This window comes from Talpa europaea (assembly GCF_964194135.1).
Source record: "Talpa europaea genome assembly, chromosome: 10".
NCBI classification, from domain to species: domain Eukaryota; kingdom Metazoa; phylum Chordata; class Mammalia; order Eulipotyphla; family Talpidae; genus Talpa; species Talpa europaea.
This window is the reverse complement of record NC_140077.1, coordinates 72,408,615-72,434,515: the sequence shown is the minus strand read 5'-3', so window position 1 is coordinate 72,434,515 and position 25,901 is coordinate 72,408,615. Positions and strand designations below refer to the sequence as shown.

At 47.6% G+C, this 25,901-nt stretch overlaps 1 protein-coding gene across 1 annotated transcript; it reads right to left on the bottom strand.

Annotated features, from left to right (window-relative positions):
* Nucleotides 1-10,089: 10,089 nt before the first annotated feature.
* Nucleotides 10,090-24,458, bottom strand: CTSE (cathepsin E; the record flags this gene model as incomplete). Its single annotated transcript, XM_084244857.1, has 9 exons — nt 10,090-10,405; nt 11,985-12,083; nt 12,188-12,329; nt 14,372-14,494; nt 16,465-16,664; nt 21,999-22,117; nt 23,035-23,152; nt 23,668-23,824; nt 24,391-24,458. 9 exons carry the CDS (start codon nt 24,456-24,458, stop codon nt 10,241-10,243), a joined length of 1,191 nt encoding a protein of 396 aa, XP_084100983.1. The 3' UTR covers nt 10,090-10,240.
* Between the last annotated feature and the right edge of the window lie 1,443 nt (nt 24,459-25,901).

Sequence of the window (25,901 nt, the reverse complement as noted above, 5' to 3'; positions counted from 1 at the left end):
GTTTCTACACTCTCCCAGGATTTGGGACCAAGTCTTAGAGCAACTCTTGGACCTGCCCTGTTTTCACTGTCCACCCCCCTTCTCTCCCTACTCCACTGGCCCCAGCCAGAAGGCACACAGGGTTTTCTGCCTCATTTGTGTTGGGTGAGGTGTAGTTTCTGCTGATGAGGTGGAAGGACAAGGGAGACTGGTGAGCAGGGCCAGGTGACAACCCCAAAGCCTGCATGGTCTCCCCCGGCCCATCACTCAACCTTACCTGCTTTATTTTCAATGTCTCCCCTTCCTACTTCCATACCTTAGAAAATGACACATTTATCCACTTATCCATTATCCATTTATTCATTTATAAATGAATGAGATTTATAATTTGGGGAGTAAAATTTGTTTTTGAAAAGATGCTAACTAAGGAACACGCAGCTTTATGTCCCCCGGGGAGGCTCATGACTGCCTCACCCACCTAAATCCTGGCAAGTCCAGACCTGCTCCTTCTGTGCAGGGCATCACAGCGCTTGTTTCAGAAGACTCAGCACTCTTGTTGTTTCAGTTCTGTGAGGGTATTAGTTCTGTGTCCCCAAGCAGACTGTCAGAACCAGTGGGTAGGACAGTGCCTCACACCTCTCTGTGTCCTGCCAAGGAGCCTGACCCATGTTGGGAATATTGAGTTTTAATAGTCACCCATCTACCCACCCACCCACCGATTCATCCACCCACCCATCCATCTACCCACCCCTCCACCCACTCACCCGCGAACCCACCCACTCACCCACCCACCCAACATCTGTCTGTCCACTCCTCTGTGTATCAGGACGGGTCTCGCAGACACACACCGCATCAGCACTGTGTAGGTGTGAGGATACAGACACATTACTATTTCCATGGGACTCGGTGGTCTGGGATTGATCCTTGAGCCCAAAGAAATGATTTTTATTAACACATAATGCTCAGCAATTATAAGGCACTTTGCAGTTTACAAAATGCCATCATGGCCCAAGGATTCCAGCATCAATGATAACTAGTTAGCGGCCAGCTGTGACTAGAGCCTGGTCTGTCCGGCTCTGTTCATTGGCTGCCTTGCATTGCAGGGCTGCTGGGAGAGATTTATAATTTAGATCAAGAAGGGCACTTTCCTGCTCCAGGGACTTCCCTTCCTTGATGAATCTCTTTGGCCCACCCAGTTCCATCCCAGAAGGCACTAGGTCCTTGTGGCAAAGGGGCAATGGGTGGGTGCTAGCAGGTCTCGTGTCGGAGCTCTAGCCGGTTCCCTCCAGCTGAGTAGGCAGCCCTGGCATCCATGCGCAGGCCCTGTGCAGAGCCCCAGTTGGGCCCCAGCTCCCTAGCTGGGTGGGGAAGTGCTCTCTGCTTGGCTTGATGCCATCCCCAGAGTTTCTCTGTGATGGGGGTCTGGGCTGGACCTAAGCCCTGTGGCTGCCAGACTCTAAAACTCACCCCCTGCTCCGACTCCTTCTTGAAAACCTCAAATAACTCTGGCTGCTGCTGGGACAAACAGAAGGACTGAGAAAAACTTCCAGGCACTTACCGTTGTGGCGGTTCAGCGCTTGGCTTCCCTGAGGCAGGCAGGAGTCCGCTCTCAGTCTGGGGGTCTCCTCTGGGAGCCACAGTCTCGGCCAGGCCAGAGGAAAATGGCTCTGGGAGCAAAAAGGAGCGTGTTGACACCAAGTCTCTTCCTTCTGCGTTTTCCTCCTCTCTCTCTTATGCACAGACTTGGGAAAGTTGCAAAAGAGGCAGGGCCAGTGACCTCAGCTGCGTGGGTGGAGGGTGGGGTGGATGGAAAAGCAAGACTCCAGAGCTGACGGGTCCGTGGCCCATGAGAATTCAGTTTACAGGGAGTTGTCTCTGGGGCAGTGAGGAATGGAAGGCTTGAGGGTGAGAGTTTGTGGGTTAGAGGGCCTGCTAGGTAATGCCTCAGATTTGTAGGCACATTAAAAAGCCTCTGACTAGTTTTAGGAACTTCTGCCTCAGCTGCTGGAAGCCACCCAGTAAAGGGGTTCCTTTTGGTCTGTGGTATTAGACTCACATGTGTAGTAGATTAGGCCCCGCCAGCAGCCTAGTAGAGAGGGCCCAGCCGTACACCCTGCCCTCGTTCTAATGCAGTAGACACACCACATGCAACACACACACACACACACACACACACACACACCCGCTGACTTGTGAGATGGCAGGCAAGTCCTGACATCTCTGGGCTTCTAGAAGAGAATACTTAAAAGGCTACAACAATTTAAAATGTTGTCAGCATGAGGTTAATTTGGGCCTCTCTTTGAACTGTTTGGAACCTTTTCTTAACTATGGTTGAAAGATAAAAGGAGAATAAAGTTGAGACATGCCCGAATTAGGGTCACCAGGTCCCATGGGATTCCCTTGAGATTTATAATACTTTTGATGCCTGCTCCATGCCTGCATCCCTTCTGAGCTGGCTTTTTCAACCGTGGTAACCCATTCCTCGTCAATAATCCTGCGACATGCGTACATTCATTCCCCAGTAATGAAGTTCTTCCTTGTGTTCCACACGAGTCCCTGATGCTGCTCCATTGACCGCCTGTCCCTGTCAGGCCCACTCGACCATCCACTCCTCAGATACAGACTCAGTAACCTTGAACCCCTTACTCAGCCACATGCTGTGTCAGGTACAGGCCTTGTAAAGTTTCCAGTGGATGCTGATTTTCTTGCTTCAATCAGCAAACATGCCTTGGGGTGGGGGTGAGGGGGTGGATACAAAGATTTCCATGAAGTGTGATACTGGACAGGACACACTCAAGTTGGAAAAACTCCAGAGCGTATTTACCCAAAATGCTCTTTTCTTACTTGGGAAAGGCACGTCAATCCCCTTAAGAACACTACTATTTTAAAAAGTAGTTTATTTGGGGGGCTTACATTTTTGTTCTTCTGTAAGTGACATGTTTCACTCATCCTCCATGCAACCTACTGTGCCCACACCCCGTCTGCCTCCCTCCCCACCCCACCCCCCACTTCCCCTTGCTGACCATTATATTCTTTCACTGAGTTCAAGATTTATTCCAACTATATTTTTTCTGTGTATGTTTTTTGCTTATTTATATTCCATAGAAGAGTGAAACCATTAGAGATTTGTCTTCCCCTTCTTGACTTATTTCACTTGACATAATCACCCTGAGGTCCATCCATTTAGGACAATACTGATTGATGATGGCTGATTTGTTCTTAAGTTGTTACCCTTTAGAATTTTGCCCAACATTCTTTTACTCTTCTGAGATCAGGTTTTAAATAAACGAGTGTGTGTGTGTGTGTGTGTGTGTATGTGAAAGACACAGGTGGTGGTGGTGGGGGGAGTTTAGGGAAGAGTAAAGGGGGGAGAGTGAGCTATGAGGCCTGCTGTCGTAGGTGCTTCTGGGTGGAGGGAGTGAGCCATCCTCAGCTAGTCCTCATTGTCTCTGGACACAGGCCCGAAACCTACACTTTCAGGGGACATTTGCAGAACTATCCTTGAGACCTTTGGAAGCCAAGTCATCAACCACCCTCAAGCTGAGGACCACTTCCCTGTCCAGATAGATCAAGACTCAGCACTTCCTTTCATGCTCTGACACATGCTCCTGTGGAGGGTGACTCTGCCTCTCTCCTGCAGGGGAGTCCCCGATGCGGCAGCCATTGCCTTTCCTTCCTTCTCCCTCCTTTTTGCATCATTCAACAATCTTAAAATGTCAGACCCTTTGAGGACACAAAATAGATACTTAAATTTTGTCAACCCAACTAAGACACATTGCAAATAGTAACATAAGAGATGCACCTAAGGGGTGGTGATTTGGAGGAAGAAGAGATGACTTCCAGTTAGAAGGCATCTAGGAGGCTTCATGGAAAGGAGGGAGTTGAATTGCAGCTTGAGGGGTACAGAGGTCTGGAGAAGTGTGTGAAGTGGAGGAGGGGGTCAGGTTTAACATCAGGAGAAGAGATCTGAGGCTGGGTGGGCCCTACCTGGGTGGAGGTGCTACGTGCTGCTTGGGTAGAGGAAATGGCTGCACTCAGAGAATGCTTAGGACAGAGACGCCTATCTGGCTTTTCAGGGCACTCGAATGAACATCTCTACACCACAGTCTTAGCAATTGTTGAAAAGGGGCCACCTGGAGGAGTTGTTTCTCTGCTGCATAGAGTAGGAATCTTGGGAACAGATGTGTGCCGGTGAGAAAATGGGAACGGCTTCCTTTGGCCTGGGGTGGAATAGATGTGAGCACAGGAGGTCAAGCCGAGACAAGGCCTGGAGAGCCTGAAAATCATGGACGTCGGTTTGTGACCCTGGGTACTGTCGGGGGAAATGCGGAGGGGGTTGCCGAAATGTCTGGGGAAAAAGAAGCAGAACAGGGCATCACGCTGGGCATGAAATATGTCTGGTGAAGGTAACGTCTGGGGCATGGGGTCAGGTATGCAAATCAGAGAAGCAATTTTGCGACAGAACCAACAAGGTCTTTTCAGAGAGTCACTGACTTGTTCGATCACTCAGTTTGGAACACTGAGCATGTGCATTCAGTGGGGAGTCAGACAACCTTCCTTCTCCCACTCCTGCATTTGGACGGCTCTCAATAACATTCGCTGAACACGAAGATGTGCTGGGGGCATGAGGAGGGGTAGGAGGCAGGTGGGGAATGAGCCTTTGCTCTGCAGACAGCCCGGGGCAGAGCAAAGCTGCTGCATTGGGAGCAGGGCAAGGTGGGTGGGGGATGAAGAACTTTCGTCTTGTCTAGGTGAGGCAGGTGCCAGCAGGACATTCCCAGGGCACAGTTAGGCTCCATGCAGGTAAGCTATCTGTCTCGGTTAGGATTCTGTTCCCAGACCACAGTAGTGGTTTGGCTTGGCCCTGCCTCCTGGCTCCACCCTCCTGGTCCCACACAAGCCAAACACCCTACAAATTGGGCACTGCCTGAAAATGAGGGGGTCCTGGGCCTGCATTCATGCCGGCAGGCTCCCATAGGCCCTGCCTCCTGGAGAGCCTGGGTACACTAATCAGAAGAGCCTGGGATTGCTCACGAGCAAGACTGCCCAAGGGAGACAGGAGAACAGAGACCAGCAGCTAGAAGGGGAACTCGCCCACCCACCACCAACCGCCAGTGGCCCTTGCAAGACTCCCTGAGCTGCGCTTGGCTCTGCGGCCTTGCTGGGTCTCCGGTGGGACTCAGCCACTGCTGTGGTTGCGGCAAATCTATCATCAGCTTGGAAACTCACCTTCTTGTATTTATGCCCCTGCTTCCTCTTCCTTACCTCTCCATCCCCTTCCCTTGCTTCCTTTGAATTAAATATCCTAGTAAAATACTAAATATCAGCATCTGATGCAGGCATTTAAAATATATTTTCCTTTAGGGATCCTGGACAAGATAGGCCTCCAAAAACATTTCTTCGGTAAATCAGTGACTTGTAGGACCAGAGAAACAGAGATACAGGGGTTATTTGGAAAAGTCATAGATCTACAAATCATCTGCTTAGAAATGTCGGCAAGGTTGGTGTCCATTGGTCACCCGCAGAGAGGCCCTCATCTCCACTTGTGTGAGGGACATGGGACATGGACAGGAGCCTGGATTTCAGGTGACAACATTGATGTGAAGGTCACAAAGATCAAAGGCCAGTTTCGGAAACCTCAGAACAGCCAAGAGGCCTCAGCAGGTTTTCACAGCCACCAGGGGTCTGTCCGGGAACTGAGTGTCACTTTCACCTTGAGGGACGGAGTGCTCAGAGCAGAACCAGGGCGGGACAGCTCTGCGCTGGGGCTGCTCCCATGTCCTGCAGGCAGGCCACTTCCTTTCCATTCTCCAGACCCTGCCCCAGGCTCCGGACAGGACCTGCCAGAACATTCACAGCAGGCTCCTCACTGACCCCCACAGGAATGTCGTCCTGCAAGCTTTGGTCTAGAGCAAAAGGCACAAAGTCAGGGGCTTTACTCAGAGACTTTCTGCCTTTTATGAAGGTTGAGGGACAGTCTGGTCCCTTAGTGAGCAACAGGTGTGTCAAACAGTCAAACTGTGTATTTTATAGAGGTTAGGGAAGGGGAGGAGATCGGGTGAGACACCATGCACGGTCTAATAGGAAATCTGCGCACACACTGTTTATGGCCTGTCTTCTCTGAGTTAATTTTCCAGCCCAAGGACACATCTGAAGGAGTTTGGGGAGCCAGCCAGGACATGTCTGGAGGAGTGTGGGGAGCCAGCACTATCTGAAGACCGGGCTCAGCCAGTGGGATGCCCCTGAGGCCAGGTGTCCAGGAGGGCGATAAGGAGCTCTGGGCTGGAAGTCACAAGTTCCGGCAGCGGTGAAGGCCTGCTTTCTGCTGACCTGTCATTGTTCAATTCACTGTAAAGTCAGCTGGACATGAAACTTTAAGCTGGTTTCTTTAGGGTGTTAACACCACCCCACCCCCATCTTCCAGATTGCTTGCTGTCTGATTGAGGTGCCCTTAAAGATTCAATTCCTGTCTCTATTGGCATCTGGTGGTGACAGTTGGCCCGAACTCCGGTCTTCTGGTTACATATTCACAAGTGTGACACTATTGAGTCCTTACACCAGCCCACCAGCTAGTTACCAGCATCATGTCCATATACAGAGGAATAATCCTTGAGGCAGGTTCCCAAGCTGGTGCCAGGAGCCGCCCAGGCCTGACCGGAGCCGAGCTGTGCTGTTAAAATGCTAGGACTCTGCTTTGATAGTTTATTAGGACCAGGTTGTTCTGCAGTAACTCTGAAAGTGGTAATTTAGTAAAAAACAAAGAAACAAACGTATGTGAGATGAGTGTAGTTGCGTGACCAGGGGCCAGTTACTTCCCTTCTCTGAGTCTTGGCTTTGTAATGAATGAGCCAGTTGGGTCCTAAAGACCCAAGGTCCCTTCTGGTTGAAAATGCTTTATCTACTGCAGCTGTAACTCCACGGACCCTGAGGGCCTCGTGTTGGTGTGCGTGGAGAAGTTAAAACAGAAAACTCCCTAGAGGCCTAGGATTTTGATCTACTTTGACCATGATGCTTAAAAGGAAGGGCAGCTTCCGCCCAGGGCAGATCATGGCCTCCTCCCAACACCTGGAGCACAGAGACAGGAAGCAACTACCCAAGGTCACCAAGTGATGAGGGACCAAGGGCAGGTGAGTGCAGGTTGTCTGACCAGAAGCCTGCATTTTCCACAAGCCCTGCTGCTGGAAGTGACCTGGGCCAGTCTTGCAGCTCAGAGTGCATGGATTAGGCGTGGCACAGAATGAACTGCTTAGGGTTGAATTAAACTCCAGGTGAAGAGAAGACATGATGGGGGCCTCCCTGGTGGCCTAGGGGCTAAGCCTCAGCGCTATTACCACCTCGGTCTGAGTTCAGTCCCTGGCCAGGGAGGTGACTCACATGGCACAGCAGACCTCTCCTGTCTCATCCTGCTCTGCTCCCCACTCTGTCTCTGGTGAATCCTTTCACCCCTCCCCCACCTTTGGCCTATGCCCCAGTTCTTGTATGCATAAATAAATCTTTTTTTTTTTTTGAAAAGAGCGAGGACATGATTTATAAATGGGCATCATGCGAGTGTTAGAAGGAGTGAGCTCTCTGTACTGGTATGGAATCTGCTGTTAAATGAAGAGCAGTTCTGAGGATGTGTAATGTGAGCCCTTTTTTGTAGAAACAAAAAGATTTCCTTGCCAGTAGCCATCTCTGTTTATATATGCAAAGAAAAAAGTCTATATAAAACACTTGAAATTGACAATAGTGCTTATCTCTGAAGGGGAGGACCATGGAGGACTATCTATAAAAACTTTGAAGGTATTTCCATTTGACAAAAAGCAAAAACAGAAGAAGAAAAGTAAAACAAGTCATTTCTGGTGGCAAGAGATTCCCCCAGGATGGGGTTGCAACTCAGAGGAGAAGTCCCATGTCAGCTCCCTCAGGACAGGTCCTGGGACCCCAAAACTGAAATTAAATATTTTCATTTATAACAAGCATTCACCCTCCCAAGAGCTAGGAGGGCTTGGGAAGATGGGCCTGGTGTGTCCCTGTATTGTGATCGAGTCAAAGTTCATAGGGACTAACCTGAAGGGACACCTAATGACTAAAGACGACAAGATTTGAGTATTTAAAATTTGCGGTAAATTGTAATACACTCATTATTCTGAAAGCTGGTAAGTAAAGGGGAAAAAAAGCCCAAGTCATTATTTTAACTTTCCTTGTGAGCTGTGCTTTGTAATAAGCAAAGAGTTGATTAGGTTAATTTTTATAGAATCCAAATAACAAGTTTTTTTTAAAGATTTATTTATTTATACAAGAACTGGGGTATAGGCCAGACGTGCGGGAGAGTGAGAGGATTCACCAGAGACAGAGTGGGGAACAGAACAGGCAGACTGACGAAATACACTGCTGAGGGGAGCAGCGGGAGAGACAGGAGGGTTTTGCTGCGCCATGTGGTGGTATTCTCACTGGCTGACTGGGATTGAACCCGTGCTGCAGAGGCTGTGGACAGCTTCACAGTGCAGCGCTCAACCGCTGGCGCCACCAGAGAGGCCCACAAGTTTTTTATTTTTGTTTTTTTAAAGAATTCAATTAAGAAATGCAGAAAGAAAAATAGAATCAGAAAACCCCCTGGTTGGCACCAAATGGTAGTGTGGATCTGGCTGTGCCCATCAATGACTGCTGAAACCTTTAAGTAAGATGCTGAAGGGAACTTGTCATAGCTGGAGGAGGAAGACAAGTCTAGAATTCACTCACCAGCCCTAACATCACAGGGAGGCCCCAGGTGTCACGGGTGCCTTAGTAACACCAGCACCATCTCTGAAGGATTCTTGCCACAAAGTCAGGCCTGGACATCTAACTACCATTTAATAAGTAAGACAGGCTCTGGGGGCCATGTTATATAACACCTCTGGATTTCAGCCAGCAGAGCTCAGAATTCGGTGAGCTCTGCAGATGAAAACAGTCAGAAGAGCTATTTCAAACAAATGTAATTTTTAAAAAAATATATTTATTTATTTATACAAGCACTGGGTACAGTCAGAAGCACGGGAGGGTGAGAGAATTCATCAGAGCCAGAGCAGGGAGCAGAACAGGCAGAAGGACTGAAGTACACTGCTGAGGGGAGCAGCGGGTGGCAGGAGAGGTGTGTGTACCATGTGGGACCCTCGCCCAGCGCCAGGGATCGAACCGGTGCTGCAGAGGCTGCGGGCAGCTTCGCAACCCAGCGCTCAACCGCTGCGCCACCAGGGAGGCCCCAAACAAATGTAATTTTGGACACAAATCCTGATACAAACAAATGAACTGTAGAAGTGACCAAACATCTATGAGGCAATAGGGTTATTTGACCTATAGGGATAGTTGACCTATATGCACTGACTGCATATTTAAGGATATTTTTAAGGACTATGGATAAAGTGAAACCGTGCTAAGAATTGGTGTCAAAATAATCCAGGGATGAAGGGCTGGAGAGAGGAATGGGTGGTGCAGATAAAGCAGACCTGGCTGCACACCTGGCTGGTAGCTGGCAGGCGTGCACTGGGATTTATCGCACTATAATCTTTGCTGGTGCAATTGTTTGGAGATTTCCACCATGAAAAGTTACCACAAAGCAATAAGAAGCATGGGCACTGTAAAGGGCAGGACTGGCCACAGTGCAGGTTCTCTGATCCCATGCAGATCGGGTAAAGGAGGAGTCAGAGTCCTTAGTGGGTTTTGCAGGTTTTTTATTGGGGTTCAGCGGGTACATGGCAGGCAGGGGTGCTGGGGGGCTGGGAGGCTGGCAGTCCTCCCAGCCCCCAGCAAATCCTCACTCTATCTGGGCTCTCTGGCGTTCTCTGCTTCTGCTTCGGGCTTCTTCTCTTTCGGCTTCTGCTGCTTCTGCTGGCGTCCCTGTGACGCCGCCCTTAAAAAGCACAGTCTTAGCGCAGGTGTACCCACTTCAGATGCCCGCCATCAGGCATGCATTCAGGATCACAGGGTTCCCTCATCTATCCTGATGGCGGGAGGGCAGAAAAGCCTGATTTTTTATCTTACCCTACAGGCACACAACTTAACTCCTCCATCATGGTGGTGATGGAGGTATTGTCTGTGTGAAGTGTGTGTGTGTGCGTGTGTGTGTGTGCATGAGTATGCATTTGCATTTGTCATCATATTCTGTTCCTTATTCAAGCTGCAGCTCTGGCACAACAACATTTTATTGAAAATGACATTGACATGTGTGAAGATTGCCCCAACCTCATCTCCAGCTGGATTTCCAAAGCTGTCAGACAGGCAGGCACAGACAAACAGCCCCTATTTAGGGTACTGCTGGGGCCAAGCCCACACGGTTATTCCCACGGTCAAAGACAGAGTAAAACTGCCTAATGAAGACATCACCCAGGATCCAGAGGGGCCCAGCTGGAGGTTGGATGTCAAGACCTTGAAAGCCGCTGCTGCAGAACTCTACTCCATCCACAAAATCCTGGGGTTGGAAGAAGTATGTTACACGCGGGAAGAAGGAAGTAGTGCTACCTGGAGGCTGTACTGTGTGGTTGCATTGAAGGCCTTGGACAGCCACTTCACACTTTTGGCTGGGTGGTTTTTCTTCTCACTGCCTATATCTCTACCCTGCTGACTCAATAAAGCAGTTGTACAAGTTCATGTATGTGGACCTGGATGTCTAGGATCTCTAATTTTGAGAACTGTTCATCTATGAAATATCTCTCAGCATTGTTTTACCTGCCCATGTTTTAGTTACATTTCAGGGAAGAGCAAAAATATTGGCACAAGTTCTTGGCTTAAGTTCTGGTGTCCTTAGTTTCTAGTGAAACTCAACTTAGTCTTTTTAAAGGAGAGAAGTTGCTCGGCAAGTGACCAGCTGCTGCTCTTTTCTTGTTGATGTCCTGGGAAAACTCATTTGTGTGGCTCCTTTTAGGTGTTAGGCCATTAAGCATCTGCTGTTCTGGGAGAAGACCAATAACCTCCCTCAACGTTATTTTTTAGTTTAGCAGGTGTGGTCTTTGCAGTGAGGATTGAACTTTGGGGTTGCTGATGAGGGTGTGGGGAGATTCACAGGGAACTTAAAGAACCTTCTTGAGAGGAAGGACATGAAAGAGTCAATGCTATTACTGCATCCTTGGCGGGTTGAGGAGGTTCTGATTGAAATCTGGTGGCACCATCTTGGGCAGATGGAAGGATGTGGGGGTGGGCAACCACTCGCACGAGGAGACGTGGAGAGTGTGGGGTGCTGGGGCAGCAATAGGAGCACAGGCTGATGAGCAAGGCACCATTGCAATGTCTGCCTTGTCCTCTGTGGTTGTTCAGAGTCCCTTTGTGGGGCAGTTCAGGGGTCCTGACGTGCTTTAATATTTGTTGTGACCTGCATTGTCTGTATTTGGTGACTTCGGGAAGGTTTTCATGGAGGCTGAGTGTGGGGCTTAGGTAATCCCTAACATCCTCAATCTCCACCGCGATGCCTCCCCCCAGCAAGCTCATCCTGATGCCGTGGGTGATGCTTGGGTAAAATTAGTGGGGAAAGTGTCGCCAAAGCGCAATATTGAAAATTTTGCAATATTGTGTGGAGTGAACTGATGTGATCATAGATTCTCACCACACCCGAGAGCTTTCTTTCTACCTGCCCTCCAAACTTAGGAGTTTCCTGCACAAAAGGTGTTTTCTTGTTTGGGGAGAATACTAGAGGAATGTTATAGGAGGCATAACCTTCTTCTGTCCCCCCATCCTGACCCAAGAAGTTTCTATCTTGAACCATGGAACTCTGAGTCTTAATATCCTCATCTGTGAAATGGGAGGACAGTACCCCCTGGTTTGACTTGGTGGTTGAGCAAATTTCAGTCAAAAAAGCTCAACTTGTCCAAGGTTTCCTGCTATTTCGTGGCAGGACAGAGACTCAGACCCAGCCTGGTGGTCTCTTCACCATTGGCAGCTCCCAGAGGGGACACCACTTCAGTGGGAGGGGTTTTGGGGTAAATGCAGCCTAAGTGGCAACTGTTTGAAAGGGGAAGTAGCAGCTGTGAGTTGCAGAATAAGGAAATGGTTATTACCAGCAGGGTGTAGGCAGTTGGCTGGAGGGTGTAGGGGACTCCGTTGATGATAAAGGTGACATCTGGCATGACGTTGAGGTTGACACACTCCACAGCATACTACAACACAACACAGGGGTCCACCTGCAGGCTTCCCAGCTCCCGAGGGAGGGTCCAGGCCCCCCAACCCGACACCCCGACCACCCACCCAGACAGGTCCTCACTTCTCCATGCACTGGCTCTGCCCCAATGGCTTTTTGCAGTTGCTTGATGTTGTCAGAGGGGCCTGTGATGAGGGAGGTCCCTGTGTCCACAATGGCCTGGCAGCCTTCCCCGCAGAACATCACGGAGCCGCCCACCTGGATTCTGAGAGCAGAGGGAGCATGGTCAGCACCCCACTCCCGCCCAGCCACCCCCAGCTCCAGAGAGCCCCCACCCCTCACCCCCACAGCCCTCACTCTCTGCTGGGCCACAGGCCCGGTGGAGATTTCCTCTTTGCTCTCTCACCACAGGAACCATTCTCAATTTTGCTTGGACTGAGACCCATCGCAAGGAGTGGATCTATGTCCTCACACTGTACACACATGCATGAAATAAAATTTCATCAGTCAGTGCTTAACCTGAATATGTGACCTGCACACAATGTTTTCTCTTCATTTAAAAAATTGCAGATGGGGCCTCCCTGGTAGTGCAGTGGTTGAGCGCTGGGTTGCGAAGCTGCCCGCGGCCTCTGCGGCACCGGTTCGCTCCCCGGCTGCTCCCCGGCCACCGGAGGAGGGTCCCACAGGGCGCGCAGACCTCTCCTGCTGCCCGCTGCTCCCCCCAGCAGTGTACTTTGGTCCTTCTGCCTGCTCTGCTCCCCACTCTGGCTCTGGTGAATTCTCTCACCCTCCCGTGCTTCTGACTGTACCCAGTGCATGTATAAACAAACAAACAAACAAATAAATAAAATATGCCTCTATAAAAAATTAAATAAAAATAAATAAAAAATAGCATATGGTCATAACCTACGTGGTATCATGACCCATAAACAGGTGAATCCCTGCAGCAGAAAAGCCTCCAGGAGACAGCAGTGTGTCCCCCAGACTAGCACAAGCCCGGCGTCTTGCAGCAACTTATTCTGGGCGGCATGGAAACGTAATTTCATTTCTTTGAATTCCTGTGCTATCTAGGACAGTGCTAGGTATGGGGCGGGGTCTGGCTGATTTCTCAGCTCTTAAGCCCAGATAGTATATCAGGCCCAGTCTCCATTTCCATGCCCCACTCCCAGGAAACCTGGAGTTCTAAGACAGAAGCTGCCTGGCCCTGCCATGGTGGTGATTTGCATATGTCTCGTATTTTTTTTCCTTCCATTTTATTGATATAGCACACATACTATATCAATAGTATATCACCACACTATATCAGTTCAAGAGGTGCAGCTGGTGATTTGGCATTGTGTGTGTTGTGAAATGATCACACAGTAAGTGTAGATAACATCCATCCCTCATAAAGTTAGGAAATGTTTCTTCCTGTGATAAGAACTCTGCATCTGCATCTACGCTGTCAGCAACTTTCAAACAGACCACACAGCAGTGTTAATGCAGTCATTACACCCCAGGACTTGTTTACCTTCTAACTGGAAGTTTGTAGCTTTTGCCCCCTCTACCCAGCTTCCTCACCCCCACCCCACCTCTAGCAATCAATGATCTCATCTCATTTTCTATGAGTTTGGGATTTTTTTAGACTAAGTGAGATCATAGAGTATTTGTATTTCTCCGTCTGACTTATTTTTACTTACATTGATGCCCCCAAATTCATCCATGCTGTGACAAATGACAGGATTTCTTTCTTTTTTATGGCGGAGTTGTGTTCATGTGTGCGTGTGTGTGTACACACATTTTTTTACCCACATTCACATGTTGATGGACACTTAGGTTGTTTCCCTATCTCTGCTGTTGTAGGTAAAGCTGCAGTGAACACAGGGTGCAGGGATGTTTGATATGGTGCTTCCATTTCATTTCTTTCTGATGTGGACCCCAGGGGAGCAGCTGGTCACATAGTCAGTGAGCCACGTCTCATCTCTGTACAAGTTTCGTGAAGGCAAGAGCAGTTCACTCTGCATTCCCACATCTCTCAGCCCTTGTCTTGCCTGTTAACTAATGTGAATGAGCCAGTAGTTGCCTGCTGGTTCGTCTGTAATGTGTGTTGAGTCATTGTCACCCACCGTCAGACAGGAAGCCGAGGGCTGGTCCCACACTTGCCACCTGTACCTCTGCTCAGCAGCCTCTCTGGTCTCACACAGGGTGCTCCCAGCATCCTCTCCCCAGACCAGTGGTTCATTCAGGTCAGTTCAGTCAACGCAATTCGAGTCGTCCCTGTGATGAGTCCCTCCCTACAGCACAACCGCTTCCATGAGGAATACTCACGAGTCCAGCGCAATCTGCCAGTAGCCTTGCATGGTGACCGGGACCCAGTTCAGGCTCCCAGAGAAATGCGAATAATCATAGCCTCCAAAAATCACCTCGCTGCCCGCACCACCTTCTGGGTCACTGCAAGGAGAGAAGGGCATTTTGTCAAGGACTGGCCACTGTGGAGAGCCTCAGCCAGCAGTCTGTTCCATGGCTGTCACTCACACCAAGTCTCCAGACAAGCAGAAATGGCCGCCTGGGTTTTGAGCCAGGGCTTCTGGCTACCGCTAATCGATTAGTCTGGGATTTTAGGGCACAACTGCGCAACAACATGTGAATGTCCCACTGCGTGTTGGGTAAAAGGGTTAGGACGACGGAGATGGGACAGCAAGCTCAGTCATACAGAACGCACACAGACCCCAGGGCAGGCCCACCCTGGGGTGTGCTCACCACCTGACTCGAGTTGCCCCCCAAGGACATCTTTTCCCCACATTCTTCCCCACTATGCTTGTGCTGGGGCTTGGGCTTCGACGACACCCCTTCTTTGTGTTAAGGCAAAAAAGCTAATTTGAACACAACAAGACCAACTAGAGCTAAAGTATTTATTAATTTTCAATGGTGTTGATTTCTCAGATTATGTTCTGTCATCTAGCAGGACAAAAATAGGATGCAACACTATTTCATTTTCAGGAATAAAATAATCAGAAAAATACAAAACTCTGGCTCTGCCCTGCAGAAGGGAACTGGTCTATGGAGGTCTCAGGACAGACATTGGAGGGAAGGGAGAGGAGGAACTGACTTTTTTTTTTTAGAGATTTATTTATTTATTTATTTATTTATTTATTTATTTATTTATACAAGCATTAGGTACGGTCAAAAGTGCAGGAGGGTGAGAGAATTACCAGAGCCAGAGCAGGGAATAGAACAGGCAGATTGACGAAACACACTGCTGCTGAGGGGAGCAGCAGGTGTGGCAGGAGAGGTCTGCGCGCCATGTGGGACCCTCGCTGGTGGCCGGGGATCGAACAGGCACTGCAGAGGCTGTGGGCAGTTTCACAGCCCAGTGCTCAACTGCTGCACCGCCAGGGGAGGCCCAGGAACTGACATTTATGTGACTTGCAAACAAGCTGCTCTGCTAAGAATTTTATCTAATTAGTCTCACTTAATTCTTATATCTGCCTAGTGTCCATCTGAGGAAACTGCAGTGCAGGGAAAGGAAGTAATGGACGAGTCAGCCTGACTGCAAAGTCTGTGCTGTTTCGTATCACAACTCTGTCTTCCCAGGCTGGAAAAGGCTGGGAAGAGCTGGAAAGGGCTGGAAAGAGCTGGAAAGGGCTAGAAAGAGCTGGAAAGAATTGGAAAGGGCTGGAAAGAGGTGAAAGCGGGAGTGGAACAGTCCAAACCATCCCACCTCATGCTCAAGTTCTGCCCCTGCCTCATCCCAACTGCAGCCCTGCTGGAGGGGAAACAAAGATTGATAGAGGAAATTCAAGGGTCCCCAAGTGGGAGACAACAAGCAAATGGGTTATGCTGTAACAGGTAGACACAGACCAGATCTCACCGGGACAGGGACAGAAAGGTAAGATGCACGTGTTACAATTTCCTTCCTTTTTTCAGGCTGAGTAATATTCTAATGTATGTACACATGACATTGTGTTACTCCATTCATTAATGTTTAATAATTTGATCAGTATACTTGTGAATTTTTCCTACCTCCTCCACTGGGATTAAGCTTATTAAGGGCCCAGACTAACCTTCTTGTTCCATTGTATTTTCAGCCCCTAACAACATGGTCAGCATGGGATAGGAGCTTAATAAATATTTATTCACTGTATAAATGAATATCCAGTTCCAGAGATTGCTTAAATTAGTCCAGCGTGGTGCAGTTTACAAAGTGCTTTTCACAATGATTTTATGAGACACACTCTATTTCTTCAAACTTCAGAGACAGTAGTGTTTTGCCATAGAGCACACAGCTGGGAATAGGTCAAGCTGGAGTTCCAACCCAGGTGCCCCTCTCCCCCCACTGCTAAGCACCTGCTCTTTCCGCTGCACCTTGTGTCTACTTGAAGTCATAGTTCACCTTAACCTGGTGGCTCGATGGGCCTTACCTGCTCATGTACACAGAAAACATGGGTAGATCCACCAACTGCTGAGCCATCATGTTGTCAAACACTGGGGTCACCCCTCCAACAGCCAAAGAGGGGTACCCCAGGCCCAGAATTCCGTCAAACTCTGCATTGACGAAGGTCTGACCAGGTTCCGTGACACTCTCCCCAAATTGCTGGCCTATCACGGTCAGTCCTTCCACCTGAAAAGAGAGCCAGAAGGAGGTAGCATAGGAGATACTGACAGAGGCTCAGATGCCTGGATTCTCTCTCTCCTCTGATAATTTTTCACCTTCTCAGTTTTCCTTGACTAAATGGGCATAGAGATTTTTGGCATATTCCCATCCACTTAATTTCTTTATGTAAATTAAAACAATCCAAGGATACATAACATAATAGAAAAATCATAAGTATATGGTCCAACGAATTTTCACAAACTCTATCCACCCCTATCAGCAAGCTCCTGACTGAAAAACAGGCTATTACAAACCATGTACCCCTTCTCTGCAGCCCCTGGCACCCTGGCACCCCTGGCAACCATAGCATTTCCCCTTAGCAGCCACCAGCTTCCTGACTTCTAACAGCACTCATTGGTTTGCCTAGTTTTGAATTTTATACATGTGGAATCATGCTCTAAATTATTTTGTGTCTGGCTTCTGTTATTATAGTTATTGCATGTTGTTGTAACTTGTTCATTTTCAAGAGAATTCCATGGTAGGAATATATCATCATTATCACCCCATCTACCACTGATGGATATTTGGGCTGCTTCCTCTGTTTGACTGTTCCTAATAGTGCTGTTTATGCTGGTCTTCTGGTGAACACGTGTACATTTCTGTAGGACATATGCCTAGGAGTTAGACTGCTAGAATATAAGGTGAGATGTATTTGGTTTGAGTAAATACTGACAAAGAATTTCCAAAGTGATTTACCAATTGATGTTTGCAATACCAATGTTTTGATGTTGCTCCAAATGTTGACCAGCACTGTGCATTACCTTTTTCCATTTCAGTCTGTTCGTGGTGACACAGAGGGTTACAGTGTGGTTTTAATGTGTATTTCCTGGTTACTAATGAAACTGGGCAAAAAGAGGTCTTCTATTGTGAAGAGGGTTTTCTGCATTTTTTTTTTAATTGGGGGGAATTCTTTATCGATGCTGCAACCAAGTTCCTTGTTGAATATATGCATTACAAATATCTTCTTCCCCCTCCAAAAAAATAAATGAGCAGATGAATAAAAAAAAGTCTTCCAGACTGGCTGGTGTTTTACTCTTTTAATGTGTCTTTGGAAAAACAGAAAATATGAATTTCAATGTGGGAAAATTTATCAATTTTTCCCCTTTATAATCAGTGATTTTTGTAACTTCTTTTAGACATATTTATCTGTCTTAAGGTTATGAAGACATTTTCCTATGTTTTCTTTTAAAAGCCTTATTGTTTTAGTTTTTTGCATCTGACATTCAATGTATCTGACTTTCAAAAGAGATTTTTTTTTTACTTGATGTAAATGAGCTAGTATCATTTATCAAATACACTATTTTCTCTGCTGCACTATTATTTTCAACGAAAGTCAGGTGAACAATTCAGCTTCTGAATTGTCTATCCTTTTCCATTTGCATATTTGCTAATCCTGGGCCAATACCACATTATCTAAATTACTATAGATTTATATTATGTCTTACGACTAGCAGAGTTTTACTTTATTTAGGTTATCTTATTGCCTTCCGTCTATATCCAGGTACATTTTAGAATACCTGGTCAATTTCTAATCAAAAATTGCTATTTTGAAGCAGGAATTTAGAAAACAAGTAAGAGACCAGGAAAAAGACTAATCAATACAAAGTAAAAAATCAAAATCAACAAGCGACTATAAACCAGAGACACACTACGGGGCGGGGGGGGGGGGGGGGGAGGGGAGGGGAGAGGAAGAACTAGAGTCAAAATAAGGGGGGGGTTTGCAATTGTACCGGGAATATAACCACAATGAAAATTCATACATTGTGCAAAGATGAAAAATGATGTAAGAATTATATAAAATAAAATATTTAAAAAATTGTTATTTTGAGTAAGGTAACATTGAAAAATGATTTGGAAAATTTTGACATACTGAGTAATGCAATCTATAAAGCATGGCTTGTCTTTTTTAAATTTTAATGAATTTATTTTTAATACAATTATTTATTTATATATTTTTTACATCATTATTCATTTTTGTACAATGCTTGCTTTCTCCTCTCAGGTGTAGTCAGCATAAAACTCCCACCACCCGTTCACACCTGCTTTGGTCCCTCTCCCTCCCCCTCCCCTGCAGAATGGCTCTGATTTATAGTTGCCTGTTAATTTTTAGAATTTTCCCCCTGATCCCTTATTTTGTTCCCCTATATTCCTCCTATAAGTGAAACCATCTGATATTTTTCTTTTTCCTTCTGACTTATTTATTTATTCTTATTGAAGTGCCTTTGTGCCACATCCTTGCCAGTGCTTTGACAGTACAGGATTTCCTCCTCAGGGCCTGTCACGTAGCCCTCCCACCGCAGAAGGACCCACAGTCCTCCACCAGAGCCACCTGTGGTCTGCCCTCCCTCACTCCTCCTGTTCCCCTCCCGCCCCCCTGTGCTGATCTATGGTCAGCTTTCACGGGTTGGTTTTAAAGTTTGCTTTTCTTTGACCATATTCTTTAATTTCACTCAATGCTTGGCCCATTTTTGTTAAATTTACTACTAGGTATTTGATATTAATAAATAATGTCATTAAAAATCTATTTTCCTGATATGGAAATTCAAATGATATTTATATTTTGATCCAGTAACATTTGCTAAATTCACTGTAGACATCTGTGGATATTTTTGAATCTTTCACATGTAGAGTCTACGAAGTACGTAATAACCGTGTTGCCTCTTCCTTTACAATCCTTATGTTCTTAATTTCTTTTTCTTGCTTTTTTGCAGTGATAGTGAGCATCCATCAACCCTTATTTCAGGGAGAAGACTCTCAACAATACATTATCATGAGGTTTTCTGCAGGGTTCTTTAACAGATTAAGGAAGTTATTTACATTCCAATTTTCTAGCCATTCTTTGAAGTCATGAATGGGCGTTGAAGTTTGTCTAATAGAGGTAATTATAGAATTTTCTTCTTTTATTGTGATAGTTGATTAATTCCTGGTGGGGAAAAGACTCTTGGTTGGAATGTTGTGTCCTTTTATATATATATATATATATATATATATATATATATATATATATCACAGGATTTTATGTGCTAATATTTTGTTATGTGCTAATATGTGCTAAAATTTTTGCATCTACATTCATGAGAAAGAGATTGGTCTGTAATTTTCATTTCCTATATATAGTGTTCTTAAGCTTTCTTATTAAATTTATGTTGGTCTCATGAAATCAGTTATGAACCATTCTTTTGAAATTAACTATTTGTTGGTGCTTTTTATTCCTTAAATGCTTGGAAGAAATTACTAGTCAATCAGGAACTTTCTTTATGTAAAGTTTTTGGGTTTTGTTTTAAATAACAATCAATATTTAAATTGATATTGGAGAATTTGTATTTTCTAAATTTTTTTCTTTTGTCTGTTTTGGCATGCTGCCTTTCCTATTTTTAAAAAATTAACACATTTATCAATATAAAATTATCCTTGATATGCTCTTATCATTTGAATGTCTGTTGGGTTTTTAGATACGTATTATTTTTCATTCTAATACTGTTTTTTTTTTCATTTTTTAAATTTTAACATTTATCATTTTTTACATTTTTTTAGACCATATTTTCTTCTCCCCACTCCCTCAGATTGAGTCCCCATAGACATTCTAATATTGTTAAGCTGTATTTTTTCTTTTTTGTAATAGTTTTGCTAGAGTTTTCCCATTTTTATTAATCTTTGCAAAGAGTTAATTCTGGCTCTGTTGATTTTCTCTATGGTGTGACTTTTCTATTTCATTGATGAACCATTCATCAATGAACTGCCATGAACCATTCCCTTTATTATTTCTTTCCTTCCACTTTCTTTGGGTTTCACTTGCTCTTGTTTGTGGCACAGTTATTTTCTTGTTTATTTGTTGTTTGAAATAGAAGCTTAGATATTTGATTTTCAGCTTTTCTAATAAGAGCATTCCGGTTATAATCATCTGTATAAGGGCTGCATTAGCTGCATCCACAATTTTTTCATATCACATCATCATCTATTATTCAGGGCTTGATAAAAGGAGCAGAGCCATTAGGAGCTGTATATGAGGAGGACTGTATTCCAGAACTGACCAGATGCAGTTGCAGGTGCTGGCTGAACAGCATAGGTCAGGATGTTATTTCTCTCCTGGTGCTGTGACCAGAGTCTGCGGTGATGACGCTTAGCACAGGAAAACAGATGTCAAGTGGAGAACCAGGATGAACTGGAGCTTCCAGGGTGAGGGCGCACTGGGCCCCACACTGTCTCCATCCTTCACTGATGGGGTGTCCTGTAGCCCAAGTCAACCCTGTTTATCACTAAGCTAAACATGCACCTGGCCCAAGAGCCAAGAAACCTGAGAGAGGAACCAATGGAAGCTGGAGTTGCTGAGGGCTTGGCTGCTGCCCCACACCAACTAGGCAGGCCAGGAGATAAGTAACAGGCTACAAGCCCAAATTCCTCCTAGGGATGCCAATTTCTGTCCCTTTCTGGCTTCCCAGAGGTCATTATGGTAATCAGCTTGGGGTGTAGACTTCTAAATAGTTATTGTCCCTTTACATATATACATATATTCTACTAGAAGAAACAATGTTCTGTTTAATCTGTGTGTGATATTATTACATAGACATTGTGTCTTTTGCTACTGGCATTTTTTCACTCAATAATATGTCTTACTCCCAGTCCATTTTGGAGGAATGTTGCTGAAGTCTGAGTCCCTTTGGCTTCAGGGCACTCCCAGAGCTGAAATGATGCTCCCTGGAGGTGGTCAGCCTCTGTTTCCCCAAAGCCCTGGGCGTATCCTGCTGCCCATGAGCCTGGCTGGTACCCAGGCCCACACTCTCCGAAGTCTCGGTCCCATGGGCATTGATCTCCATATTTCTGGGAACACATTTGATCAGGGGAGCTTAAGAAGCAGTTCCTGAGCTGGGCACCAAGTTCAGGGTTGACATACGGCCTTTGTTTTGACAACTGTCAATAGAGCTGATGGAGATAGTCCAGGTCTCTGTGATGGGACACTACCTCCCAACTTATTCAGTAACTATGTCTCCACCGTGACCCCTGGCTGGGACTTCTTTATTCTTCAGGATAGGGACCTGTTGTTAGTTTTCAGCCCAATGCATTACCTGGGGACCTCCTCGCTGCCTCTCAAGGACCCAGCAGTCTACGTAGACTCAACCACTGCCACCACCTCACGCAGGGAATGCTCCCTGCCAGGCCAGGCCTCTCCCTTCCCCTGGACGCGAGCTCCTGTTTCCACTTCTTCCTAAGGCAGATCTGAAGCTGCTCCTCTAAATGCTCTGAATAATGCTCTGCCTCCCAAGTTTCTGGCCAAGAGAGAAAAGATGAAGGAATCACACTCACAGAGACTTGGTCCGTTCCGATGACTCCAGACAAGCTCCCGGTCCCATACTGAATGAAGAAGTGACGCCCCACGGCGCTGTATGTGCTGGACTGGGACGGAATGAAGTTGGCATGTGTCCCTGGAAAGCAAGGGTGCTCTGGGCTGTGAGCTTGCTAACCTCACCCCTGCCCAATGTCTCGGGTCTCTTCCTTCATCTCCTGACACTGAGCGGGGCTCCTGGAAAGGCTGGCCCTGGCCCCCCCTTCATGGGCAGTGGCATTCGTGTCTAGCCATAGGAGGTAGCCTGTTGGGGATCACATAGTCACCCCTGGTCACAGTGGTTGCTCATAGTGACCTCGTGAGTCATGCCAAGATAAGTCCTGTTTATCAGGTGCCAGCAGCAGGCCCCACCAGTCGAGGCAGCTCAGAGCCTGGCTTTCGAAAGAAACTCGGGGATAAACAATTGCTATTCCAGGAAATTACTCCCAACTTCTCGCCCGACTGGCAGCCCACTAGCCAGGGCTTCCTGAGTCCGCTTAAACTTGCCATGCATAGACAAAGACATTCCCCCCAGCTCTTCCTTTTCCAGCCCTCACAAACGTCCCTGAGGTACTGCTGACCAAATGGACCCACCAAAGCATTGTGCCCCATCAGCCTCATCCCCCCCAACAACAACAAAAAAATATGCTGTGGGGTAGACCAGCAAGCCTTCTTGAAGCCGGTGAATCCACTGCACTAGAACCCAACCTCTCTACCTGCCTAGAAATAGCCATTTGAATGGAATTGTCCCCGTTCCTGTGGGTGACCCAGAGAGTGAGTCATTGTGTATTCAAAGAACTATATTTTCAGTGTTTGAGTTTCCCTGTTAATTCTGGTCAATCAGTATGAAAGTCGATAGCTTGGAAAATGGTCAAATTTGAGTTCTTTCCCTGGCTCACCCTGCTCTTGCGGCAGAAGTCCCACAGGGGAAGGTGGTGTGGCAGAAGCGAACACTCACTGCCCTGTGCTAAGCCCTGCTCCCAGCCATTCCCTACTGGGCTTCTGGGCCCCACTTACTACAGGCTGGGCTGGTGCAGTACACAGAGGGGACCCAGAGGTTGGAGGAGCCAGTGTCAAAGATGACAGTGAAGTTCTGCGGCGGGGAGCCAATGGAGATGGTGCCGAAGTACTCCATCTACAGGGAGGAGGGTGGGCACGTGTGGGCTGCGGGGAGGGGCAGCCAGCCCACCTGGGCCGGACCCAGGGACCCCAGAGCCTGGGCTAACACAGACTGGAGCTTACGGAGACCAAGGGTGTGGCAAGGAAAGGCAAAAGGACCAGGCTGTGAGATGGGCAATCAAATCAAGTCCCCAAGACTCACTTACATACCTCCGTTCTCATACCCTTGTGAGCAAGGTAGAGGGAAAGGTTAGGTTCTTTGCCTAAGGACACTTGACTGACAGCAGAAGTGGGCCCCTCCATTTGGGATGCCTGCTGGCCTTGCTCCTTTCCTCCCACACTGGAGCCCACACATTCATGGGGTGCACTGGGGCTTGCTCAGCCAAGGCCACAGGGACCCAGGAATCAGTCCACCTGGATCGTTCCAGAGAATTCCATGCTGGGCTTTAATGAGTTGGCCTGACATGGGTCACCACCCAGGCTCGGGCTCCCGCCTCTCCCTATCCCCAGATCCCGCCTGAGGTGCCTCACGTCCAGGTAGTTGACGAGGGGCTCGTCGGCGCTCCGGTCGGCAGCACAGGACTCCGTGTACTGGATCATATCCACATTCTGGGACTTCCAGAACTCAGCGAGCTGGCCCTGGGCCCGCAACTTCTTCCGGAGGGACTGAGTCCTCCTGAGAGGCACCCTGAGAAGGAAGCTCAAAGCCCGTGGGAGAGGGACCGCATCCCCCACCCTTCTCTGATCCTCCCCTCCTTTCAGAGGTCACCTTGGGCGCTGCCAGGAGGGGCTCTGAAGGCAGCGAGGCAGAGTTCAGCCAGAGTAATGGCCACCTGAGCCTGTCCAGTGTCAGCTTTGTCCCTGCAGGCTCTTGGACAGTTGCAGAGTGACCCTCCCTCCGAGATGTGGGTGTGGGGTGGGCTGCAGTTTACACGAGCCCCACGAGGGCTGCTTTAAAGCGACCAGGAACTGCGGCTGGTAGTGGGCCCTTGGGCCCTTTGAGCTACAAACCACAGCTGCAGGCTCCTGCTCTGTCCAGCACCAGGGGATCCCCTGTGGACAGGTGGCTCTGGGAGAGGTGGAGGCAGAGGGCCGAGCTCTCATGCACTGGAGGTCAGGCCAGCACGCGGAGGCCGCCAGTGAATGTCCCAAACCCACGATTTCTTCTCTTTGTTTCCCCATCAGTTCTTGTTTCCCAGGGAGCCCAAAGCTTGAGGGAGGGGCCTGCCAGCTGACGGGGTCGCCCGGCCTCACCTGTGGAGTGACCCATGGGCAGGTCCCAGGTCCAGGAATGCCAGCAGCAGCAGGACGAGCATTTTCATAGTGACCCTAACCAGCTTCTTCCTCGCTCTTCCAAGGTCTTTCTTGCCACCCCCGGCCTGTCTTCTGTCCCGCAGGGCAGTGAGAACAGACTCTCCCTAACTTTCAGGGCTGCCCCACCCAGCCCTGTCTGAGGACCCAGTGATAAGGTCCCTGGAGTCAATCAATAGCTAGGCCCAGAGTAAACAGTGTGTGTAACAGGGCCTTTCCCTCCACCCATAACACACCCAAAGATGGCAGAACTTGCAAGCTGAGTAGGACTCAGGTCAGGAGCAGGGTGCCTGTGTGTGTGTGTGTGTGTGTGTGTATGTGTATGAGTGTGTGTGTGTGTGTCTATGTGCCCTTTAAGAAAAGGGTAAAGGAGAAGGAGAAATACTGGCACAAAATGGTACCATGTGGGCAAAAGCAGGGCACAGCCTAGGTAATGACCTAGCCTCAGCTTTGGAAAAGGTCTTTGGTGAGAGAGAGCCCCTCAGGGGTGTGGACTGCGGGCGGGTTGGATGCAGAGATTTTGTCTATTTCTAGAACATTTGAAAGTTTTAATGGTGACACTATTCAGGCAACTTCTCCTTCCTGGAACTTCCGTTTCCAGAAGGTAATTCATAATAAGAGGACAGGTGCTCAGTGCTCTGTGAAAATCAGCTTTATTGGAGTTTGCAGCCCCAGAGGCCATGTGTCAGTGGAACATCTTGGCAAGGCCACTGCTTCTCCCTGCTGCCTAGCTGGCTCCCCACTCCCCATCCCAGGGGCCATTGGCGATCCCCATACTCAGCACCCTCAGTTCTTGGGGTTCTGGCAACACCACCAACGCAGCAAGAACATGACCAACCGGAAAATATTCTGTCCTCTCTCTGCCTGAAGTTGATGAATGAAAGAAAATCTGCTGGGCTGTGTGCAGAGCAGTAGAAAGAGACTGAAATTCTGGGTCTAGGCTTGGCTTTGCTGCTAATTGGCCATTTGACTTTAGATAAATCACTTCTCTCTGAATCTCATTTCCTAGTCTGTAAAATGAAGAAGTTGGATTGGGTGATAGTAACAAGAAACATTTTGGGAACATAGATTACCTGCCAGGCTCTGAGCTAAGGACATGACAAGCATTAGCTCATTTAACTCTTACACCAATTTCTTCAGGTTATTAGTATTATTTTTTAAGGAATTTCAGGGTTTTTCTCTCTCCCCCTCCCTCTTAACTTCAGAGCCCTCGGGATTTTTATTGAGGGTCCACTAGTTTTTAATTTTTTAAGATTTATTTTATTTATTTATGCATACAAGAGCTGGGGTCTAGGCCAGAGGTGTGGCAGGGGGGAGCAAGAGGATTCATCAGAGACAGAATGGGGAGCAGAACAGGCAGACTGACCGAAATACACTGCTGAGGGGAGCAGCGGGTGAGACAGGAGAGGTCTGCTGCGCCAAGTGGGTCAGCTCCCTGGCTGGGAATCCAACTC